At 42.5% G+C, this 20256-nt stretch overlaps 1 protein-coding gene across 1 annotated transcript in view; it reads right to left on the reverse strand.

The window, feature by feature from the left end:
* Positions 1–17306, reverse strand: part of SNX3 (sorting nexin 3) — a 34020-nt gene extending 16714 nt beyond the window's left edge. The window contains exon 1 of the mRNA XM_057489465.1: positions 17033–17306. Within this exon, the coding sequence (XP_057345448.1) occupies positions 17033–17194 (162 nt within the window). The 5' untranslated portion in view covers positions 17195–17306. The remainder of the gene's footprint in view (positions 1–17032) is intronic.
* Between the last annotated feature and the right edge of the window lie 2950 nt (positions 17307–20256).

The raw sequence follows: 20256 nt of genomic DNA on the forward strand, positions 1-20256 counted from the left end.
CTGTCACTTCGGTGGCCTGCGGTGAACCGTGCCTCTCAGGGTCTCCCTTTCTGTGTCTCACTACTCAGCCGGCCATGGATGTGACCGCCTTTCATCGATCGTTCATTAGCAAGTATCTGTGAACTGGGGCTTGTCCTTTTGGGCATTATTATTCTGTTAGAAATCTAGCTATCCATACCTGGGAAAACTCAGGCCCTGATGAACAGTCCCAGCTGAGCTCCTAGATGACAGCCAGCACCAATTTGCCAGCCAGCCATATGAAAGAGTCACCTTGGAAATGACCCCTCTAGCAGGTATCAAGGAGAACAGAGATAAGCAGTCCCTTCAAAGACCTGAGCAAACTGCAGAGCTGTGATGAAGTGAATGGTAACTGTTGCTGTTTCATGCCACCAGCTGTTGGGGCTATTTGTTACACAGCCATAGATAACTGAACCAGTGACCTGACACTGGTTGAATTATACTATCAAGAAGCAGATTGAGAGAAGAGTACTTCACATATAAAAACATACCTAAAAACTATACAGACTTAAAAAATTTTTAAACTCTTTGCAATTTACTCTTGCTTATTAGCTTTTTAAGAAATCACTTATTGGAATTTGTTTATGTACAATATATCAGCTTCAGTTGAACAACTTAGTGTTTCATCAGTTACATACATTATTAAATGCTCACCATGCTAACTGTAATCACCATGTGTCCCCACAAAAATTTCTTACAATATTATGTGGTATAATCCCCACACTATACTCCCATCTCTGTGACTAAGCTATTTAATAATTTGAAGTTTGTGCCTCTTTATCCCCTTCACCTATTTCAACCCCACCCCCCACAACCATGGTGACCGACCATCTTTTCTGTTTGTGAGTCTATTTCTCTTGTGTGTGTGTGTTGTTTTTCAGCTCCACATGCAAATGAAACCATATTAGCTCTTGGCTATGTTCTGTGCAACTAAGGTTCCCAGAAAATAAAAATTACTTACTTGATTCTGGATTATCACCAAAGAAGTGTTTCTCCATTACTTAAGCAGCCGACAAAAATAAACTGAAGTCAAGTTTTTCTATGCTAAACAAAGGCAAGTTTCTAAAATAAAAGTTGTAATTTGAAACTGAGTTGCTTTCTCTACAGTAAACTTGATAGGCCTCTAAGAATAGATAGTATGAAATTAACTTTGCCATCTATATTATAAAAGAATGAAGCTGAGGTGTTTCTTCAAATAATGAGATGTTTCCTGGAAAACTATGAAAACGTAAGAGGGGTTAATGAATCTTCTAAGACATGAGGGATGCCTGTACTACCAGAATCCTTTCTCTTCTAGTCAGAGTGGTCAGCACGATATTAACCCATGTATACGTGCACACTTTAAATTTACAGACTGACAGCAGGGCCATTACAATACTTTACTCCTCCCATGAAGCCCCATAGAGATGGCTGTTCTAATCACCTGGAAGTACTCAAATCTCTAACAAAAATCTTTTTATGAGAAACAGTGCGTAACTAAGAGTCCTCACAACAAGCATGGCTAAGAGCACAGGACGCAGCAGCAGTTCCAACTTGTCACCCAAGGTTTCACTACATTAATAATCAGGTATTCTTTGTAAAGCTTCTGGCCAGCATACCCCCTTTGACTGCGAGGCATACTCAGTGTCTGAAGTGAGGCTGGAGGGCAGGGTGTTCTGGCTCTTTCCCTCGTATCGAGCTCACTCCCGAGTCCTGGGTCAGGCCTCTTTCTCTGCACACTTGCCCTTTCTTGCCCTCCCCTCTGAGGTGTGAAGTCGGTAAGGAAAGGAAATCATTCCAGATCCTTCATCTCTAGCCCCCAAGCCCTACTAGGAAGTATGGTAAAAAGATACTTTAAGTCATGACATTTACAAATATTAATTATGAAGTCTCATAAGCCATTAAACTGGGTGTCACTTAAAACAGTAATAAGAATGTGGCATAGAAGGCACTGAGAATCTACCATGGACACTGAGTATGTGGACATGGTCCACGACTTAGCAGACTTAGAGGTCAGGGTCAGGAGAGGGAGATGAGGGACACAGGAGTACCATGGGGGAGTCTCCGCAAGGCGGTACACAATCTGAGGGGTACATTATTGTGGTAAAGATAAACATATGCCCAACCTTTTAGGTTTAGAGACTTTAATACAATTTTTCTAAGTCTACTTCATGGCTGCTTACATCATTATGTATCAGAAGTTTTCAAGTTTAGATGTTCAAACTTTGTGGATAAGCAGTTTAAAGCCAAGATTTTTTTCCCATTCACCTACCTAAGATAATCAAGGTTAAAGCCACTAAGGTTGTACCCTAGAGACTTTTTAAGGTTCAAACAATTGTTACATCACTTTCAGTGACAGAAGTTCCCGACATGTTACATTGCTGGGGGAAAAATGAAAGCAAACATGTATTTGAGTATACAGACTCATTATTTCCTTTGTATGACTGTAGATTTAACATAATAGACGCTAATCACAAACCTGTGACATTGTTTCCAATTCCTGGGTTCACGCGCTCCTCTGGAACTCATTAACACTATGGCCACATCAAGTTACTTTTCTAAATCTGAGCTCCATCATCTTTAAAATGCAGACACTGCCACGGTATAACTTCAATAATTTCATAGGAGCTATTAGTACTTCATACATATTACACTTACTGGACTCTTAGTGTAGGGCAAATACTATGCCAGGTCACATTTAACCTCCTCAGTTTCATTTTACTGCTGAAGAAACTCAAAAAGAGGAGTAAGGTAACTTGTCAGGGACACATGTCTACTATTAGGCAGAGAGGGAGGGTATTCTTACCCATGTTCAAGTTCAAAGTTCATGCTCTTTAGGCACACTATAGTTACAGTACCTGACCCAAAGCAGATGTTAATGCAGCTTAAAAAAAGCTCTACTAAGAATTTAATAAATATCTCAACAACTATGTGAAAGGAGCCAAGTAATACTTGGTTAAGAAGCTTTGAAAAACATTTAAACATTGCATAAGTGTTTCTGAGCACCCATAAATTAATGTTAAAAGCATAATAATGTGAGTAAAACCTTTTATCTTCAAAATGTGGATGCTAAAAGAAAGGTGTAGTGTAAAAAAGCACAGGTGGACCTGCTGGGCCAGTGGGGTGAGGAGTTTGGCAAAGCCTCTCCCAGGCCGCCCCTACCCCAAATCAGATATAACTAGGTTTTACTGAGTGTGGGGGTGAGGCTGAAGTGAAGGTTTTTGCAGATGGAATTAAAGTCCCTAATCGGAGGAGAACTTCTGAGGGCAGACTAAACTACATCAGGTGAGGCCCTTAAAAGATGGCTTTGATTTTCCTGAGACCTGAGATTTCCCACTGCCCTTCGAGACGGAAGCCATCGTCAGTTCTAGAGCTTCAGGTTCTGCTGAGAACCTTGTGAGCCTGCTCGGAATCCTGAGCCTCAGATGAGGCCACAACCCTGGCCAACACCAGCTGTGGGCCTTGTGAGCCCTGAGACAGGGCCCAGCTAAGACATACCCAGACTTCTGACTTACAGAAGAAACTGGTGAGGTAATATTTTAAGGTGCCTCGTTTATGATAATTTTTACTGCAGGAACAGGAAACTGATACATCCAGCAAAACTATCCTTCGAAAATAAAGATTAAGTAAGACATTCCTGGAGGAAAAAGACTGCCAGAATTCATAGTAAGCAAATCTGCCTTACAAGAAATAGTAAGGAAAGCCCTTCAGGCTGGAAAAAAAGGAGAGCGGATGGTAACTGGGATCCACACAAAAGAAATAAAGAGCAGCAGTAAAGATAATTCTTACCTATAATTACACAGGTAAGAATAATTACAAACCTGTATTTCTGTCCTTATAACAGAAAGATGTAATACACATGACAATAATAGCACAAGGAAGGGGGAGGATATGTAGGTCTTTTGGAATGAAATATCTGTATTATTTGTATTTTACCTGGACTAAAGTTAGTATTAATCTGAATTCATTGTGAACAGCTGAGGTATACTGTAATTCCCAGATCAAACAACAAGAACAATTTTTTAAAAGAAGTAAAAAATTCTCAGGAATTAAAATGGTCTGCTAGAAAATACCTAACAAAGAACAGTAAAGAAGGAACAGAGAAACAAAAACATGAGACATACAGAAAATAAATACCAAAATGGAAGAAATAAAGCCACCATACCAATGATTTCATTAAGCATAAAAGGATTAAACATTCCCATTAAAAAGCAGAGATTGCCAGATTGGATCAAAAAACAAGATCCCACGATATCCTGTCTAGAAGAGACAGGTTAAAAGTGAAGGATGATAAATGGTACCACCTACAAGTAACTACCAGAAAGCGGGAGTAGCTTTATTAGCATCAGATAAAAAAGACTTTAAGATAAAACGGTAAGGAATGAGATTCTTCACAAAGGTCACAAAGAACTGCTTTCCTCCCCTGCTTGGTAACTTGAAAGGAATGATTACACAAATTTCAACACCTGACCCTCTCTCATTTTTGTTTCCATATTTTCTCATTGTGGTAAAACATACATGACCATAAAAGTTACCATCTTAAGTGTCCACTGTACCTTTCTAGGTGAAGAGAGTTCTGTGGTGTGCAGCCCATTCACACTGTCATACCACCACCGCTACACGGCGCCGTAACTTGTTTCTTTCACATATTCTGTAAGAATATAAGTAAGGGATTCTGAGGAGTTTCAAGCTTCCCTTAAGCACACTCCAATGATAAATCAGAGCACTCAGAGGAAAAAATGCAGATCTGTTAAAATGTATCAGAAAACAAATCACTGAAACCAGCTCTTCTGAGTGCAGCAGGAGAAAGAGCCGACTCGCAAGCAGGAAGAAAACAACAGCCAATACTAAATAAATGGGATAGTATTTAAAGTCCGTAATACACATCATTTAATTCTCAGGTAACCCTGAGGAAGATATTAACACTCTTATCTTTATGATGGGCAACAGGTCCAGGGCAGTTAACGGCCAGATTAACAGGTAGGGCAAAACCGGAATATGAATTCACATTTATAATTTGAGGGTTCTTAAGACCATTAAACGCTGCCTCCCAAAGAACAAAAACTTAGTGGACGTTCTGCATGAATGAAAGTCCATGTTACATAATTACCAATAACAGCTCTACTCCTCTGCCCCCACAACCAGGTCAATACTCAAGCCTTTCTCCAGTTCTTTTCTATAATGGGTAGGGAAAGACCACCCCAGATGCTTTGATCAGCTGGAAGAGAAGTCTAGTACACTTGAAAGGGAAACTTGAACAATATGATAAACACATCAGTAAAAACCCAACAAGAAAGCAAGATATGCGCCAGGTCTTCTGCTGACAAGGAAGGAGTAGGGAGCCCTACACAAGGAATTAACAGAGAGTGAGAGAACAAAATGTTATGTCAGGGCAACTGTAGGAATTAATAGTCATAAATAATAGCAGCTATGAATTAAAATCAAAATGTCCCTACAGATTCTGGCATAAAATATAGAACTTCTAGCAATACCTATATCAAAAAACTGCCAAGATGTCTCTGAAACCACGTGATACTATGAAATTGTGCTTTCAATAAGTCAATAACTAATCAGAACCACAAGACATCAAAAACTGCCAAAGAAAGTGTTGCAACAATTCAAATATAACTAGGTGACTTGTTCAACCACCGAGAATTTAAATTAGGAAGCTGTAAAAACGAAGTCCTCTAGGCACTCAGCACTTGCAGTCAGCTGAAGACAAGTCTAGTGAGTCCGCTCCAATTCCAAGGAAACAGGTAACCAGAACCTGACACTTCAGTGTGACCAGCCCCACGTGGCAAATGGTCACCGTATTAGGGCAGTTACAGATTAAGGCATATCAGAAATTCTAGAGAAAAGCAGATCTAAGAACATACTCTTTCTAAATAATCCACCGAACTACATTCCTAACTGATGCCTACTTCAACTTTTGGGCTTAATTTTATTTATTTATTTTTATCAGTTTCTGTGTAATTATAATCCTTCTACAGGATTTCAAGGACACTACAACTGAAGCTGTTTTTGCTTTGCAGTGTAGTCCGGACAGCCGACTGACTCTCACCCACGAATGGTGTTCCCGAAAGGAATGCACTCGTGTGTATGCTGAGACAAAACTGGTGAGAGTGCTTTAAAATCCAGCGGACTATCCACTGGGGAGTTGTTTTTAGTTTGCCTACATGCAAAAGGTGTTAAGACTTCAATGTTTTCATCTGACAGACATTTTCTGAGGCCTTTATTGGGGTGGAAGGGACTGTGGGAAGCACTGCTCTTCCACTGGCCACCGTTGAAGACCTATGAGACCCAAATACGTCGCAGAATGGGAAATTGCTTGACGGGCTCTGATTTAAATATTTTGGGAAGGCCTGGGGCTCTCCACAGACCTGGAAGCAGGTATATTGAAATGTCTGGGACCACAGAGACCTTACATCTAACCTGGACAGGACTGGAGAGAAAAACGTAAGACACTTTACAAGACACCACGTAGTCTTGTCCCAGGTCATGTTTAGTTAACTACAGAGTAACAAGTATAGTTTATCAACTTGTGCTCATTTTCCTGACGTAATAAAAAGATCCTATCAAGAAAGTAAGTCTCTAACCTTTGGGTGAATTAAGACATTTTTCTCTTTCTTAATCAGCAGAGAACGGGGTTGGGGCAGTAAAGTCAGTGCACACCTGCACTCTGGCGTTAACAGTGACCAGACTAAGTGACCACTAACTAGACACACAGTGAGATGGGGCCAGAAGGTCAAAGAAACTCAAGGGAAAAAGCCCTGCATGACGCACTGGCTCCTTCATACACGAGCCACCCTGCACACTCACGGGCAGTCAGCACTTGCAGTCAGCTGAAGACAAGTCTGGTGAGTCCGCTCCAACTCCAAGGAACCAGGTAACCAGAACCTGACACTTCAGTGTGACCAGCCCCACGTGGTAAATGGTCACCGTATTAGGGCAGTTACAGATTAAGGCATATCAGAAATTCTAGAGAAAAGCAGATTTAAGAACATACTCTTTCTAAATAATCCACCGAACTACATTCCTGATGCCTACTTCAACTTTTGGGCTTAATTTTATTTATTTATTTTTATCAGTTTCTGTGTAATTATAATCCTTCTACAGTGCTCCTTTAGCTTTGACATTCTTGAGCTTTCTTCATGTAAGCCCTGGGCACCTTACATATCTGGTAAATATTTTTAATATATTTCATAATCTTAACCCTTAAGTTCAATTTTTAAGACCTATCCTGTCATAAATGGATGTAGATGTTTTGGAAACAGATTGTTGTTGCTCATTTTAAGTAGCTGCCTGCAGTTAAGGTGCAGGTTTCTTCTCAAAATAGAAACAAAAAATCACATGACACCAGAAGAAATTGTGTAGGTACACATTTATTGCCTGAAATATTTAAATATATTTTAGACTTTGATAAATATTTAAATATATCTAAAAATATATTTCTAGATATTATAAAAATCTCAAGTTGCAAAACTGAAATACTTCCCTTCTCACGTGTGCAGGTCTCACAGGTCTTACTGTGGCCAGTGGAAGAGAAGTGCTTCCCAAACTCCCTTCTATCCCAATAAAGGCCTCAGAGAAATGTTTTCTCCTAATGTTTTAAGACCTTGTTTGGGAGTATGGAGGGTCATAGGTTTGATAATGAGGTATGAAAACTTCTAAGTTAAATTTTAATCAAGAGCCAAAAACTGAAGTAATTCATCGCCTCATGAGCCCCCCCCGCCCATTACAAGGGCACCAACCAGATCATAGCAGCAAGGACCAAAGATTATGAGGTTCTTTCTTTCATTCAGTCTTTTGAAAAACACACTGGTCATTCAGAACTGTTCATCTTCACCTATATCCAGATAACCAAAGCAACTGTTTTTAGTAATTCTCTTTAGTTTGGAAAAACCACCCTCTACAGCCTATTAACCTAAGTAAGACACTCACCCTTTTCCATGAGCAGAAATGTTTTTCTACACCCTTGATAACACATGTTGGCAGATTAGGCCAGGGACAGTAAGAGCTGATGATGCTGGATTCTCATGGGGAAGAAGAAAGACAAGGCTGTGGCCTATGGCCAAGGTTCAGTCAGGCTGAGCCCCCGTCCCTACTAATTCTTACTCCTGGAATGTACCCAGGATGTCTCCTATTGGAAATGACCTTTAAGAGATGGGCATGGTCAATCTCATTAGCTTCCTGTTGCAGCTCTAACAAATTAACACAAATTTAGTGGCTCAGAACACCACACGTCGATTCTTTTAGTTTTGGGGGTCAGGGGTCCCAGACGGGTCCCACGGGGCTGATGGAGGCGTGGTTAGCACTGTGTGCCTTCTGGTGGTTCTAAGGGAGAATCCATTTCCTCCTCTTTTCCATCTTGCAGGGGCTGCCTGCTTCTTTAGCTTGTGGTCCTTTCCTCAGTCTTCAAGGTCAACAACGGCATCACTTCATGTATAAGGACCTCTGTGACCCAGAAAATTCAGGACAAGCTCTCCATCCCAAGATCCTTAACTTAATCACATCTGCAAAGTCTCCTTTGCCATGTAAGGTAACCTAGTAACAGGTTCTAGATATTAGGGAGTGGACGTCCTTGGGGAATCATCTGCTTTTTACCAGTCACACAAGTCACAGGCCCCCCACCAAACACGGCATTTGAAGGTTCCTAACTCATAAGCAGTGTGCGCAGATGAATGTAGCCACATATTCTACGAAGCTCTTTCTACCGAAGAGGTGGAGTCTGTTTCCTCCCCCCGTGGACCTGGACTAGCATTACAACTCGCTTTGACCAACCAACAGAATGTGCTAAAGGTGAAAAGCAAGTTTCAGAGCCTAAAGCTCAAAAGATCTTGCAACTTCCATCTTCATTCTCTTGGAATGCTGTTGTAAAACTGCCATACAAGGAAGCCCGTCTAACCAGAGAATGAAAACGAGAGGCCATGTGAAAGAGACTGGGGCACCCAAGGGACAGCCAGACATGCTATCACATGCCAGAAACAGCAACTCTCCAGCTGAGACCCACTAGACATAAATGAGCATGGAGAGGTCACCTACCAACCCACAGACGGTGGGATAAAATCACTGTTTTTAGTCATTAAAGTTGGATGGTCTATCATGCACAGCTAACCGACACAGTATTAGTTGGCAGATTAGCCTATACTGTGTGCACATACTTGGATGAGCTTTCATTTTTAGCAAGAGGGAAAAGGGAAGGTCATTAGGGTTAAGTGGGGGGGAGGAACAGCAGGTAGACTTTCTTGGTTGTATCACAAGGCATGGTCAGGTTGAAACAAACTGACTATTGTTAAGAATGTTAACTGGTCTATATCAATAATCTAACTGGACATAAGAGCCATTACAGTTTTTAGGAACAGTCAGTCAGATAAACTATAGCAAAGAAAACACAGGAGAAAGTGCCTGTCACACTGCCTGAGATGTAACAATTGCCCAAGGTATGCTTGTGACAAAACAAATTATAAACAAACAGGTAGAAAGATGTTTCAGCCAGACAGTAACAAGGGTTCTCAGGGCATAAAGTGGTCAGAGTCCAGTATTAGTATCATGTGACTTTGGCAGGTCACTGACACCATTAGATGTTGGCAGTGAAGGACAGAAAAGACAGGCGTTCACTCTGCCTAGAACACTACTGGCCCATTCTGCCTTGACATTTCTAGTCCCTCATGGAGGCCTGGGCTCCCACTGCACACTATGACTATTTTTATCAAGTACTACCAAATTAAACTGACTTTACCTCTCTCCCCACCTCCCACATGCAAGCTGAGGGCAAGGCATATGGTACTTGTCTCTTAGCCAAGCCTCTAGTGTCTGGTATATAGTAGGCAGTCCATAAATGTTCATTTATTGGACACTTTTAGGGAAAACTGATGAAAGAAAACATCTAGTACTGTTTCAGGCTGGTGTGAACTTGCTGAATGCAACAACCATGTCTCATTAAACTTAGCATTCCAGGGGTCCAACACAGCAACTGGCCCACAGGAGCTACTCAAATTTAACTTAAATCTAAAAAGAAATTTAGTTAGAAAAAAAATTGATTAGAAGTCTTGGGAGAACAAAACTGGGCAAATACATAGATAAGAATCATTCCCTCTAACATCTAAGCAAAAAGCTCTACAATTAAAATTTATTTAAGTACATCATCTGCCCTTTTAAACTAAGATAAAAATTTTGTCAATTTACTATATTGTCCCATTTTGAGAGCTAACATCAGTTTCTCAATTTTCAACTTAATCCCTTTTTACAACCCAACATTAAACTTATTTATCCGTGTCAATAGTTCAGCCAACTGACTTTGACTTTATCACTAATGTTTCATCTCTGTTTGCTTGGCTTTCCTAAAATTGCTTTCACATGTCTTTAAAAATTACTGAATAACATATAATGACACTGCCATATTATGTAGAGAGTTAACATGTAAGAACACAAAACATTAAATGGTGATATGGCATAATAAATTAATCCTGGGCTAGCAAATACTGAAAGCATGATCCTGGCCAGAATTGGTTACAGTTTTGTCAGGCATTATCTTCAGTTTTGCCATTCGTTTACTGAATGACCCTATACCACCATGAACTAGCTGCCTATTAATTTTATCAGCACCAACTCTGTCTCCAAATGGCTGTTAAAAGGAGCCTATAGAAGGCTCTGAGTGAGAAAATAAACTTTTGTAAGTTGAAAATCCTTGATGTTGGCCTTAACATGAATAGCAGAAATGTAATGATTCACAAAGTTAGAGTTATGTCTTTGTAAAAACTTGGCCTTTAGAAGGAAACAGTGGTGTCTTAACATTTCACTCAGCACCCAGCAAGGGCTATGCTTTAAGATCTTACTGGTATTTGATGACTGTATAAGGAAAAAAACCTACACAGCAGTGTTAAAATTTTTACCTACTGTTTCCTCAATCATTTACTGGTACCCTAAATTGAATGCATTTTCCATAATCCCATGTTTTGAAATTAAGATTCCCCAAGTGCGTTTGATTTCCATCATTTCAATACTACATGAACTCCAATCCTACAGAATACCCCTAGTGGATAGGCCATGTCTTCATGCTTGCCCCGTTTTTCTACTCATCTAAATTCTCAGGAAGAGCGCAAAACTCACTCACATTTAAAACTGTCAAAACTAACCACAACTTAATTTTATCACTCACAAATCAAATGAACTTTCTCTAAAATTTGAAATTTCAGGAATCAGAAGAAAAAGGGCAATGATCAGAATGTCCCTACAGCCACACCCTAGGAGGACTGACCCCCACCATCTGCTTGCTCTCCTCAGGGCTGCCCAGCTAACTCCCAGCTTCCTGGCGCAGGGCAGAAGACGGCCTTCCCTCTGGCTAGAACGTGGGTGAGATGCTGGAGGCCGACACAGAGGTCCCGACGTCAGCCCGGACTCCCTGAGACCTCTTCATGACAACAGACCGCTCTACCGCGGAGGCCTGTGAGAACAGCCCACACCGTATCCTAACTGATACAACTTTTTTGGCAAGCTACAGCAAAACGTCGCATTTTACTACCACGTCCAAATTCCCAGGTTCTAAGTTAAATATTTCTTTAAAGAAGTAGAACTTTGGTTGAAAGCTTTAAGTCACTTAAACTAAGGAATCAGTAAACTGCGGTACCAAGATTATAGTACTGTTTTCTCGGACACCATCTTTTTTTAAAAATTGAAGTATCACTGACATACAATCTTACGTTGGTTTCAAATGTACAACAGTGGTTCAACAACTACCCGTATTATTAAATCCTCACCCCCTCTAGTGCTGTTAGTATCAACATAGAAGATGTTACAGAATCACTACATTCTCCATGCTGTACTACCATCTTAGACTCCATCTTTCTTATCTGATGTTCAAAGAACTGCTGGCTCTGCTTACACGGAGACAGCAGCGCGCCCTGGTGCCCACAGCCAGCCTTCTAGGAAGGGCAGCACTTGTTCTGGGCAAGCACGCTTGTGAGGGTGAAGACAGGAAAATCTCCACTATGTGGAATCGTCAAGACAGCTACGAGCTAAAACACTTTCAGACTTTCCGCTGGAAAGGTGTAGAGTGGCAGTATTAATAAAATATAGGTTTTTTTTGCTAAATGGACATATATTGCCTTTTCTTGACTTCTGGCTTACTTCTATGATTATTACACAAGATACAGACAGGATAGGGTGAGACAGGGCAGAGATCTGGCGTGGCTGAACACAGCCAACGCTGCGCCGCACAGGTCGGCATGCTTTCAGCCAGTATCTAAATTGCCTCCCATCCAAAAAGGTTTCTATCTTCAGCAAATGTCATTAGTTTTCCTCTCTGCTGTCAGTATCTGCTATTTTTTGTTTTATTTTTTGAGTTTGCCATCCTATCAAGGCTACCAACCATTATTCCTCCATTTGTTTTTCTCATACTTCTCTGCTTCCCACCATTTCTCAGAAATAGCATGGTGCAACCAGGAATAATCCTTGCTGCATTCAGTGAAGTGCTCTTGCTGGGGTGCTTTTTAAACTACCACTTCCCAAATCCCACCCCAACCCCACTGAGAGAGAATCGCAAAGACTGCAAAAGCTTCCCAGGTGATGTGCATGTCCAGGAAGAGTGGAAGGAAAAGTATGGGGTCTAAAGGTATGAAAATCTAGATTCAAATCCCAGTTTTGCCATTTAATAGCTGTGGCTTTGGGCAATTACTTAACCTTCCTCAACTTCACTTACTCCTAAGTGTCCACTAGGTGCCAAGCACAGCACCAGCTGTCAAGTAAGGCCGATCATGTCCTTGTCTTCTGGGGGCTAATGGTGGAAGATACAGGAACTAAAAGGAGCTGAAGACAAGCAAACAAATGCAATCCAGGAGGGCTACAGGGGCACAGGAAGGAGTCGGCAAAATCTCTAAAAAGGTGCCAGTAAGGCTGAGTCCTGCAGGACAAGGGACGGTAGCCAGACGAGGAGGGTAAAGGAAGGCTGTTTGTAGCAGAGGAAGAATACAAGGGCTGTAAGAGAAGGCAGCTCAGTCAGGAACCAGGAGTTCAGCAGGCCTGGGGCCCAAAGCAAGAATGAGAGCGGGACAGAGCGGAGGGTCAACAGCCAGTCGACACCCCCCTTCTTCAGGCCATCTCACCCCAGCACAGAATTTAACAGGAAGCTCTCTGCAGCTGTTTATTTTGCTGGGTGCATCTTACCTACCGTGGATTACTGAAGAGTCAACGCTCAGGTTCAAGAGGGCCAACACTGGGATTTCCTTCAAAAGGTTCAGACACTTGAGGGTGGCCCACTACTAGGCTGTAGGTAACAAAGATTTTAGTGTACTGTATTTAATTAAATGTACCACAGCTGGGAAGCAATTCAAAATACAAAATACAAACCTAATCCCGGCTCTGACACTAGCCTGAACATTCACTTTAGGCGAGAGACACCCTGCTGTGCCTTGCCCGCCCCCCCCCCCCCACCATCTGTTCAAGTGAACAATATAGGTCAGAGGCCCCAGGAACCCAAGGTGACAGGCTACTTAACTGCCACTGCCTCCCCAGCCCCACCTTAAGGGGTGGGTAACCCAGAACCTTCACAGCTAGCAACATGCCCTTCCTTGATGGAGATCCGGCGTGTCTGACAGCATCTCAAGGCCAGGTGATAAAGCTCCCGAATTCCACAGAGGTCCTTTGGCACCAAAACGCCTCAACGGTTGAAGTGGTCATTTAATAATACATGCTTATAAATCCTTAAAACAAGTCTAAGAATTAATTTATTTCTCCGCTTCCAACTTGGCTAAGAATGACTCCCAATTTAAAATGAGAGGACTCACCCAGAGAAAAATCACCAAAACAGGCTTAGAATGGCAAACACTGTCAAGATGCTTTTACTAATCGACTTGGTCAAATGCTTATTAGCAAACTTGACCACTCAACTGTTTTAATATGCCTCAGCTTCAAAAGGCTTCTTTTGTAACTACATCAGGTGGTGAATGTTAGCTGAAGTTACTGAGGTCACCATTCGCAATACATACCTAGAGCAAATCATTATGTTGTTACCTTAAATACAATGTTATGTCAATTATATCTCAATAAAACCGGAAAAGAAAATACTAGAACAATCTAGCTAACACACTACCTTAAAATATGGAGTATTCTAGTCAATATTTTTGGTCTTAATGTGAAATTTACCCTGTCTCAAATGGCATCAGAACTTCCCACATGGAATCAAACAAAATAAGAATTTAAAGCATTAAAAAGCCCAGCTACTTGATTAGGCACTAAACAAGATGGCTTCTTTCTATACCACATTTCCCTCAATAAAGGTATACTTTCAGGCTAACTAGGTTTCTTGGCCAAAAAAAATCTTAACTTTAATAATTCAGCTACACATTAACATAGAAAATGTAGTTAGCTATTCAATAACTTTTACTTTTTTATTTCTGTAAGTTTTTTAATGACTTAATTTACAAGATATCAAATTATTTAAAAGGGGTAACTTTTGAGTACCCTTATGTATCAGTCATTGCCAAAGAGATTTATATGTGCTATGTTATTTAGCCCTGTAAGTTAAGTACTATCACTCCCATACCAATCTTAAAGAGAAGTGGAACTTAGACTGTGTACTTTACTCTGCTAGTAAGTGATAAAACTGTTCTTTTAAATCAGAGCTCAAAAAAACTTGTAACTTCACTCTTGTTCAAAACAATTCTCTTTAGGTACAACAGATCTTAACTAATTTAAAATCTCCAGAAAATTAAAGTTGCATTATAGCATAAATTTCGTAAGGTGGCTGAATTTGCCCTTTAGCCTTCTCTTTAATATGACAAAATAATTGTTGACACTGAGCGTTCCTAAAACTTAAATCATTTATGGTGCTCTCTGCTGTACCTACCTATTAGAACAATTTAAAAAAACATTAACACTGTACCAATTACTTTCAGAAGCCCTGAGATACTGATCTAGTGATCCTAATAGTCTTAAACACTGTCTTCAAACTAAAAGATAAATGGAGATTGGGCAACTTGCATGCTAAAGTGCCACCATCCAGATAAAATTACTCTGTGAATAAGAGTAATTTCAATCAGAGCCTATAAAATTGAACATTTTCTCAAGATTAGAATTAGAGAGTAACTGTAAGATAGTTTAAGGGGCCAAATTCTGGAACGTAAAATGGTTTGCCAGATGGCAGATTCAATGGCAAAGGCAGGCAGTAAGGGCTAGGGAGAGCAGCAACAATTTAGAAAAAAGTACTAATAAAATTACAAAATGATTTATCTATTCATCTCACTGGCCATTCTACCTTAACAAAAGGCTGGAATTATTCTCAAAATTCGTATGCTGCTTAACTAAGACCTAATTAATGCCTTACTATATTACGTCCTGAGTTTTAACACATTACATACTAAGAGAAACCCCAATGGCATTTCATATGCATTAGAAACTCAATACATTTTCTTAGAGGGCACCTGCATTTATGACTGTGCCAGTCATTAACACACAACAAATTGGTTTATATTAATACAAACCAGTGTAAGTGTATACCTTGTTAATTCCCTAACTCGTTAAGCAATCTTAAAAAGGATTATTTTCTGACATGCAAATTATCATACCATAAATACAATTTATTTTTGAGCATCACATCAGCTATTTTCTAATAAAGTATCAGATGTATTTTTAAAATAGTTACCATACTTGAGTACATTCAATGTAAGGGACTCAGCAAGATAAAGTTTTTAAATGGAGGAAGTGTAGGCAGATTTTACTTCACTTATGTGACAGGAAGTGCTAGCTATGAAAGTTTAGAAACAATACCAAGCTCTCTCTCAGCACAAGAAAGAAAGGAAAACATGCTGGTGAATAAGGGTAAAAGAGGAAGTTCTTAGCCAACGATCTGCCATATATTTAAGACAATCCAAGATCATTCCAAAAAAAAAAAAACCACACAAAAACCAAGCTTCGTTTCTTTACAAGGCTTGGACGATAACATACTTCCCTAGGTATAATGGAGTCAGGATTTTGCAGTTTCAGTATAACAAGACTGCTTTTCGCTCACATTTTACACATCTGTAAAGAGACAAAGAGTAGCTTGTAACATTAAACTGTTTACTAAAGTTTGATGAATTAATTTTTTTTAGGAACACGATGATAAATCATTTTTACAAAGTGTTTTAAGTTTCAAATGTGAATATACTTAACATTACTGAACAGTACACTAAAAAATAGCTAAGAAGGCAAACTTTATGTTGTTTTCTACCACAGAAAAGTGCATGAGAAAATAGATGTTAGTAGAAACCTGTAAACTGATGAAAGCTAAGTTCTTACAGTTAATTTTTAATAATTTGTCCTTTAACAGGTAGATTAGTTTTAAGTAGTTTTTGAAGATACTCCCATATGTGAGCAAGTTCTTTAATCCTGAGCCAGAGTGAAACGGAAGCACTTTTCTCAATTAGCATCTTTCCAATATTTACTGTCAACAAATACTGGTTCTGAAATTTTAAGATCAGTGTTTTAGTTCAGTGAAGAGCAAATCCCGAAATTAACAGAGCAAGGTGCCTAAGGGCGCAGGTCTGGTTTGGGGTGGAGAGGGGGCGGCCCCGGCCACGCCTCGGCCTTCGGCACGACGGCGGCCCCGCACCCGAGGGTCGCTCAGCCCCGAGCACCGCCGTCGCCGGCTCGGCCCGGGGCGCCGGGTGTCTGCGAACCGCCCCCGGGCTCCGCTCCGGAACGGGCGCCGGCAGGCTCGTCCGTTGGGCGGGAAGGCCTGGCACAGCTCGCTCGGCGCGGGGGAGGGTCTCGGGGAGAGAAAACGGGGGCGGCTCCAACCCCGCGCAGGCCTCCCGCAGGCGCACCGAGGGCGGTGTTCTCGAAGGATCTACCCCTTTCCAGCTCAGATGTCATCCCCGGAGCGGCGGCCCGAGGGGCGAGCGGCGCCCCGCCCACGCCCGCCTCCGCCCGCAGCCCCTCCGCGGGCCCCCGCGCCGCCGCCCCGTCCAGGCCCCGCGCGCCCCGCCCGCGGACAGCGCGGCCCCAGCCCGGTGGCGGGGCGGCCCGCGGGGTCCGCTCCCGGGCGCGGCCGGCGCCTCACCTTGACCCGGATCTCGTAGGTGGTGAAGCGGCTCCGGCCGACCCCCACGGTCTGCGGGTTGCTCACGTCGATCTCGAGGAAGTTGCTGGGCGGCCCGTAGGCGTCATTCAGGTTCTGCGGCTTGGTGATCAGTCGCCGGGTGTCCGCCACGGTCTCCGCCATTTCGCCGCTGCAGCCGCCGCCACCGCCGCCGCGGGCTGCCTCCACCCCTCCGCCGCCGCCGCCGCCGCCGCCGCCTGCCGCGGGGACTCCGGGCTCGCGCGCCGCGGCCGAGAGGCGGACGAGCACGTAGGCCGGCCGTGCACCCGCGCGCCGCTCCTCCCCGCGCCGCGCCGCTTCCGCTCTCGTGCCCGGAGGCGAGGCCGCGAACCGGCCGGGGCGGCGGGCGCAGCGGCCTCACGGGGCAGGGGCCGGCCGGGCTGCGGCGCCCACAATGCCCCGGGCGAGCGCGCCGCCGGCGGGCCGAGGGGCTGCGGGCCGCGGGCAGGCGCTTCCGGCCGCTGGCGTCCGCCTGGGCCCGGCGCGGTGGGAAGAAGGCCGGAAGCGGCCTTCGCGGCCTCGAGAGCCGCGGGGATGGAAGCCGCAGGGCGAGGCGGGGGAGGTGTGCCCGGCCGCCCGTGCCCCCTGGCCGTTCCCGCGGCCGCCCGCCCGGAGAGCCGTTAGCACGTGTCCCGTGGGAGAGGGGCCGCGGCGAAGCCTCGCGCGGGCGCGGTGCGGCCCCGCTGGCCTCCTAAGCAGAGTAACGCCCTGGGACTGGGTGACGTGCAGCCGTTTGAACTCCCCACAAAGTCCCAGTAAGTTTTTTTTAAAAGTGTATACGTATCTCCACAGCATTTGGAACGGAACTCAAGCCTTTAAAACATGAAAAAACGTAGAGACAAGTAGACCCAAGTTCACCTCTAGCAGGTGCAGACTTGGAACGCCGGGGCAGAAGGAGAGATTCCCGCCTCCCCCTGGAGACCCGCGCCCCTGACGTGGCCTCCCAGCTGCTCATGCATTTTTTTCAGAATTGAGTTTCAGAATCCCTATACACTTTAAATAATCTGATCTGCCTCTTAAGCTTAAATTGTCCAGGCCATTAACAACCATTCCTATTAACACTAAGAACAGTTGGAATGAAGAAATTTAAAACAGGTATAGATTATTTTCCAGAAAACTCAACCATTTTCTAAATGGCCTAATTCTAGAAAAATTATTTGTCAGTGTGCCTGTATTACTGTGGGACCATGAGTTGTGTCCCTTGAATGGCATATTAAATAATCACAGCTTGATGGCTCTGTCCGTAAAGATTATCCATTCATCTACGTCCAGTGATCAACTAAATGGTCAGCTGATAATAACTTCGTTGTTCATGAAGACTTTCTTAAAGGTGAAAGGAGGTGCTACGTCACGGGAACAATTAGTTTATATTTTCATTTTAAATTTGTAAATTGAGGTTTAGTTTTATCAACCAGTCTCTTGTGAGCTTGATTGATGCATCACTCCCCCAAGCCTGATCACTTCTAAGAAAGTAATAAAACCAAATGGCTGGACCTGCAGAGAATCAGACTGGAATTGTGGCAAACCTAATGAAGTCCTTTAGCCTTCTCAAGGGCCAGTCTGGCCTCTCTTAGGACATTTTGTCAAGTCATCTTTTATATTCATTTTTCCATCCTCACACCCTAACCTACCTCCTGACAGGAAGTAGAATTTGTCACCCTAAAATATTCTATTTTGGCAAAAGGAAAGCTTTCTCACTGATCTGCATAAGTTTCCTTTGCAGAGGGGGCCTGTACGTAGAAGAGAGCAATTCCCAGAGATGCCTTTTTCCCTAAGAAACTTACCTGCACAACAGGGCAGCCTTTGTTTGCTAAACATCTTTGCCTTCCTGTAAATGGCTTCCTCTCCTTTGTATCCCCAGACCCTTATCCCCTCCCTTAGCCCAGGATATTATATTAGCCCTAATATCCTGGCTGCCCTTTGGGTCTCATGTTCTTATGGGACTCACATATGTACAATATTTGTTTTTCTCCTAGTAATGTCTTATATCAACTTTATTATTAGACCAGCTAAAGAACCTAGAAAGGAAGAAGGGGAATTTTTTTCACCCCTACACTCCTAAACCCCTGCTCCCAGGCTGCTGAGTGTTCCCAAAGAAAATCCCAAACTGACTGGCACCTTTGCGAATTTATTGTTTCCAACTTCAGTTGACCCTTCTGCTCGCCTCATTTTATCCTATTCTCACATTTCACACCCCTTTACTTACTCCCAGCAGGTAACCTCGCTTCATTCTGCACAAAGTACAAGCCACGAAGCTCGAAGCTTGGTGTGTCCTTCCTCGCCACTGAGAGACCACGCAAAATGAATCATCCCAGAACTCCTCCGAGCGTGGGGGCTAGGCCACTTCCAGCTTTTGAGGATGTGGGCATTTTTGCTATTGGTATGAAGGAAATTCTCTATAGACACTGTGGCTTATTCATTGATTTTAAATAAAGCATTTACATGATTCAGAAGTCAAAACATACTGAGTATTCTTTGAAAAATCTGCCTCCAATCCCTACCTTCAGCCATTTAGCTCCCTTTCTATTGACAGCCACCATTACCAGTTTCTTGTGTGTCTTTGTATCCTTCCAGAAATATTCTAGCATGTAAAACGTGTGGATGCACCTATATTAAACAGAAATGGCCTCCCAGGGTATACAAACTTTTGTACTTTATTTAACAATATATCTTGAAGGTAGTCCGTGTTTTTAACAGCAGCAAAGTATTCCATTATGTGATGTTCCATTATTTAACTTGTCCCATACTGATTAAGTATATATGGGGACCTCAACCATTCACTATTACATGTTTCAGTGAATAACCTCGAAATATGCTATCATTACACACATGTGGGATCATATTTGTAGGATAAATTCCTGTAGATGAAATTACTGGGCCAAAAGATACATGCATTTATAAGAGATACTGCAAAATTTCCTTCTGTACAGGTTTTACCAGTTTATATACTGTTCAGCAAAGTATGGAAGAGCCTGTTTGTTCACAACTTCACCAACACCAAGTAATATCAGACTTTTAAACCTTTACTAGTCTAAATGATATCTTTATTTGAATTTTCCTTATCATGAATGCAGTTGAGAATCTTTTCATGTTTGCAAGCTAGTCTTATTTCTTTATTTTTTTATGATTACCTTACCCAAATCCTTTGCCATTTTGATATTGAATGTTTCTCTTTTTCTTGATAC

This window comes from Manis pentadactyla, chromosome 12, assembly GCF_030020395.1.
Source record: "Manis pentadactyla isolate mManPen7 chromosome 12, mManPen7.hap1, whole genome shotgun sequence".
NCBI classification, from domain to species: domain Eukaryota; kingdom Metazoa; phylum Chordata; class Mammalia; order Pholidota; family Manidae; genus Manis; species Manis pentadactyla.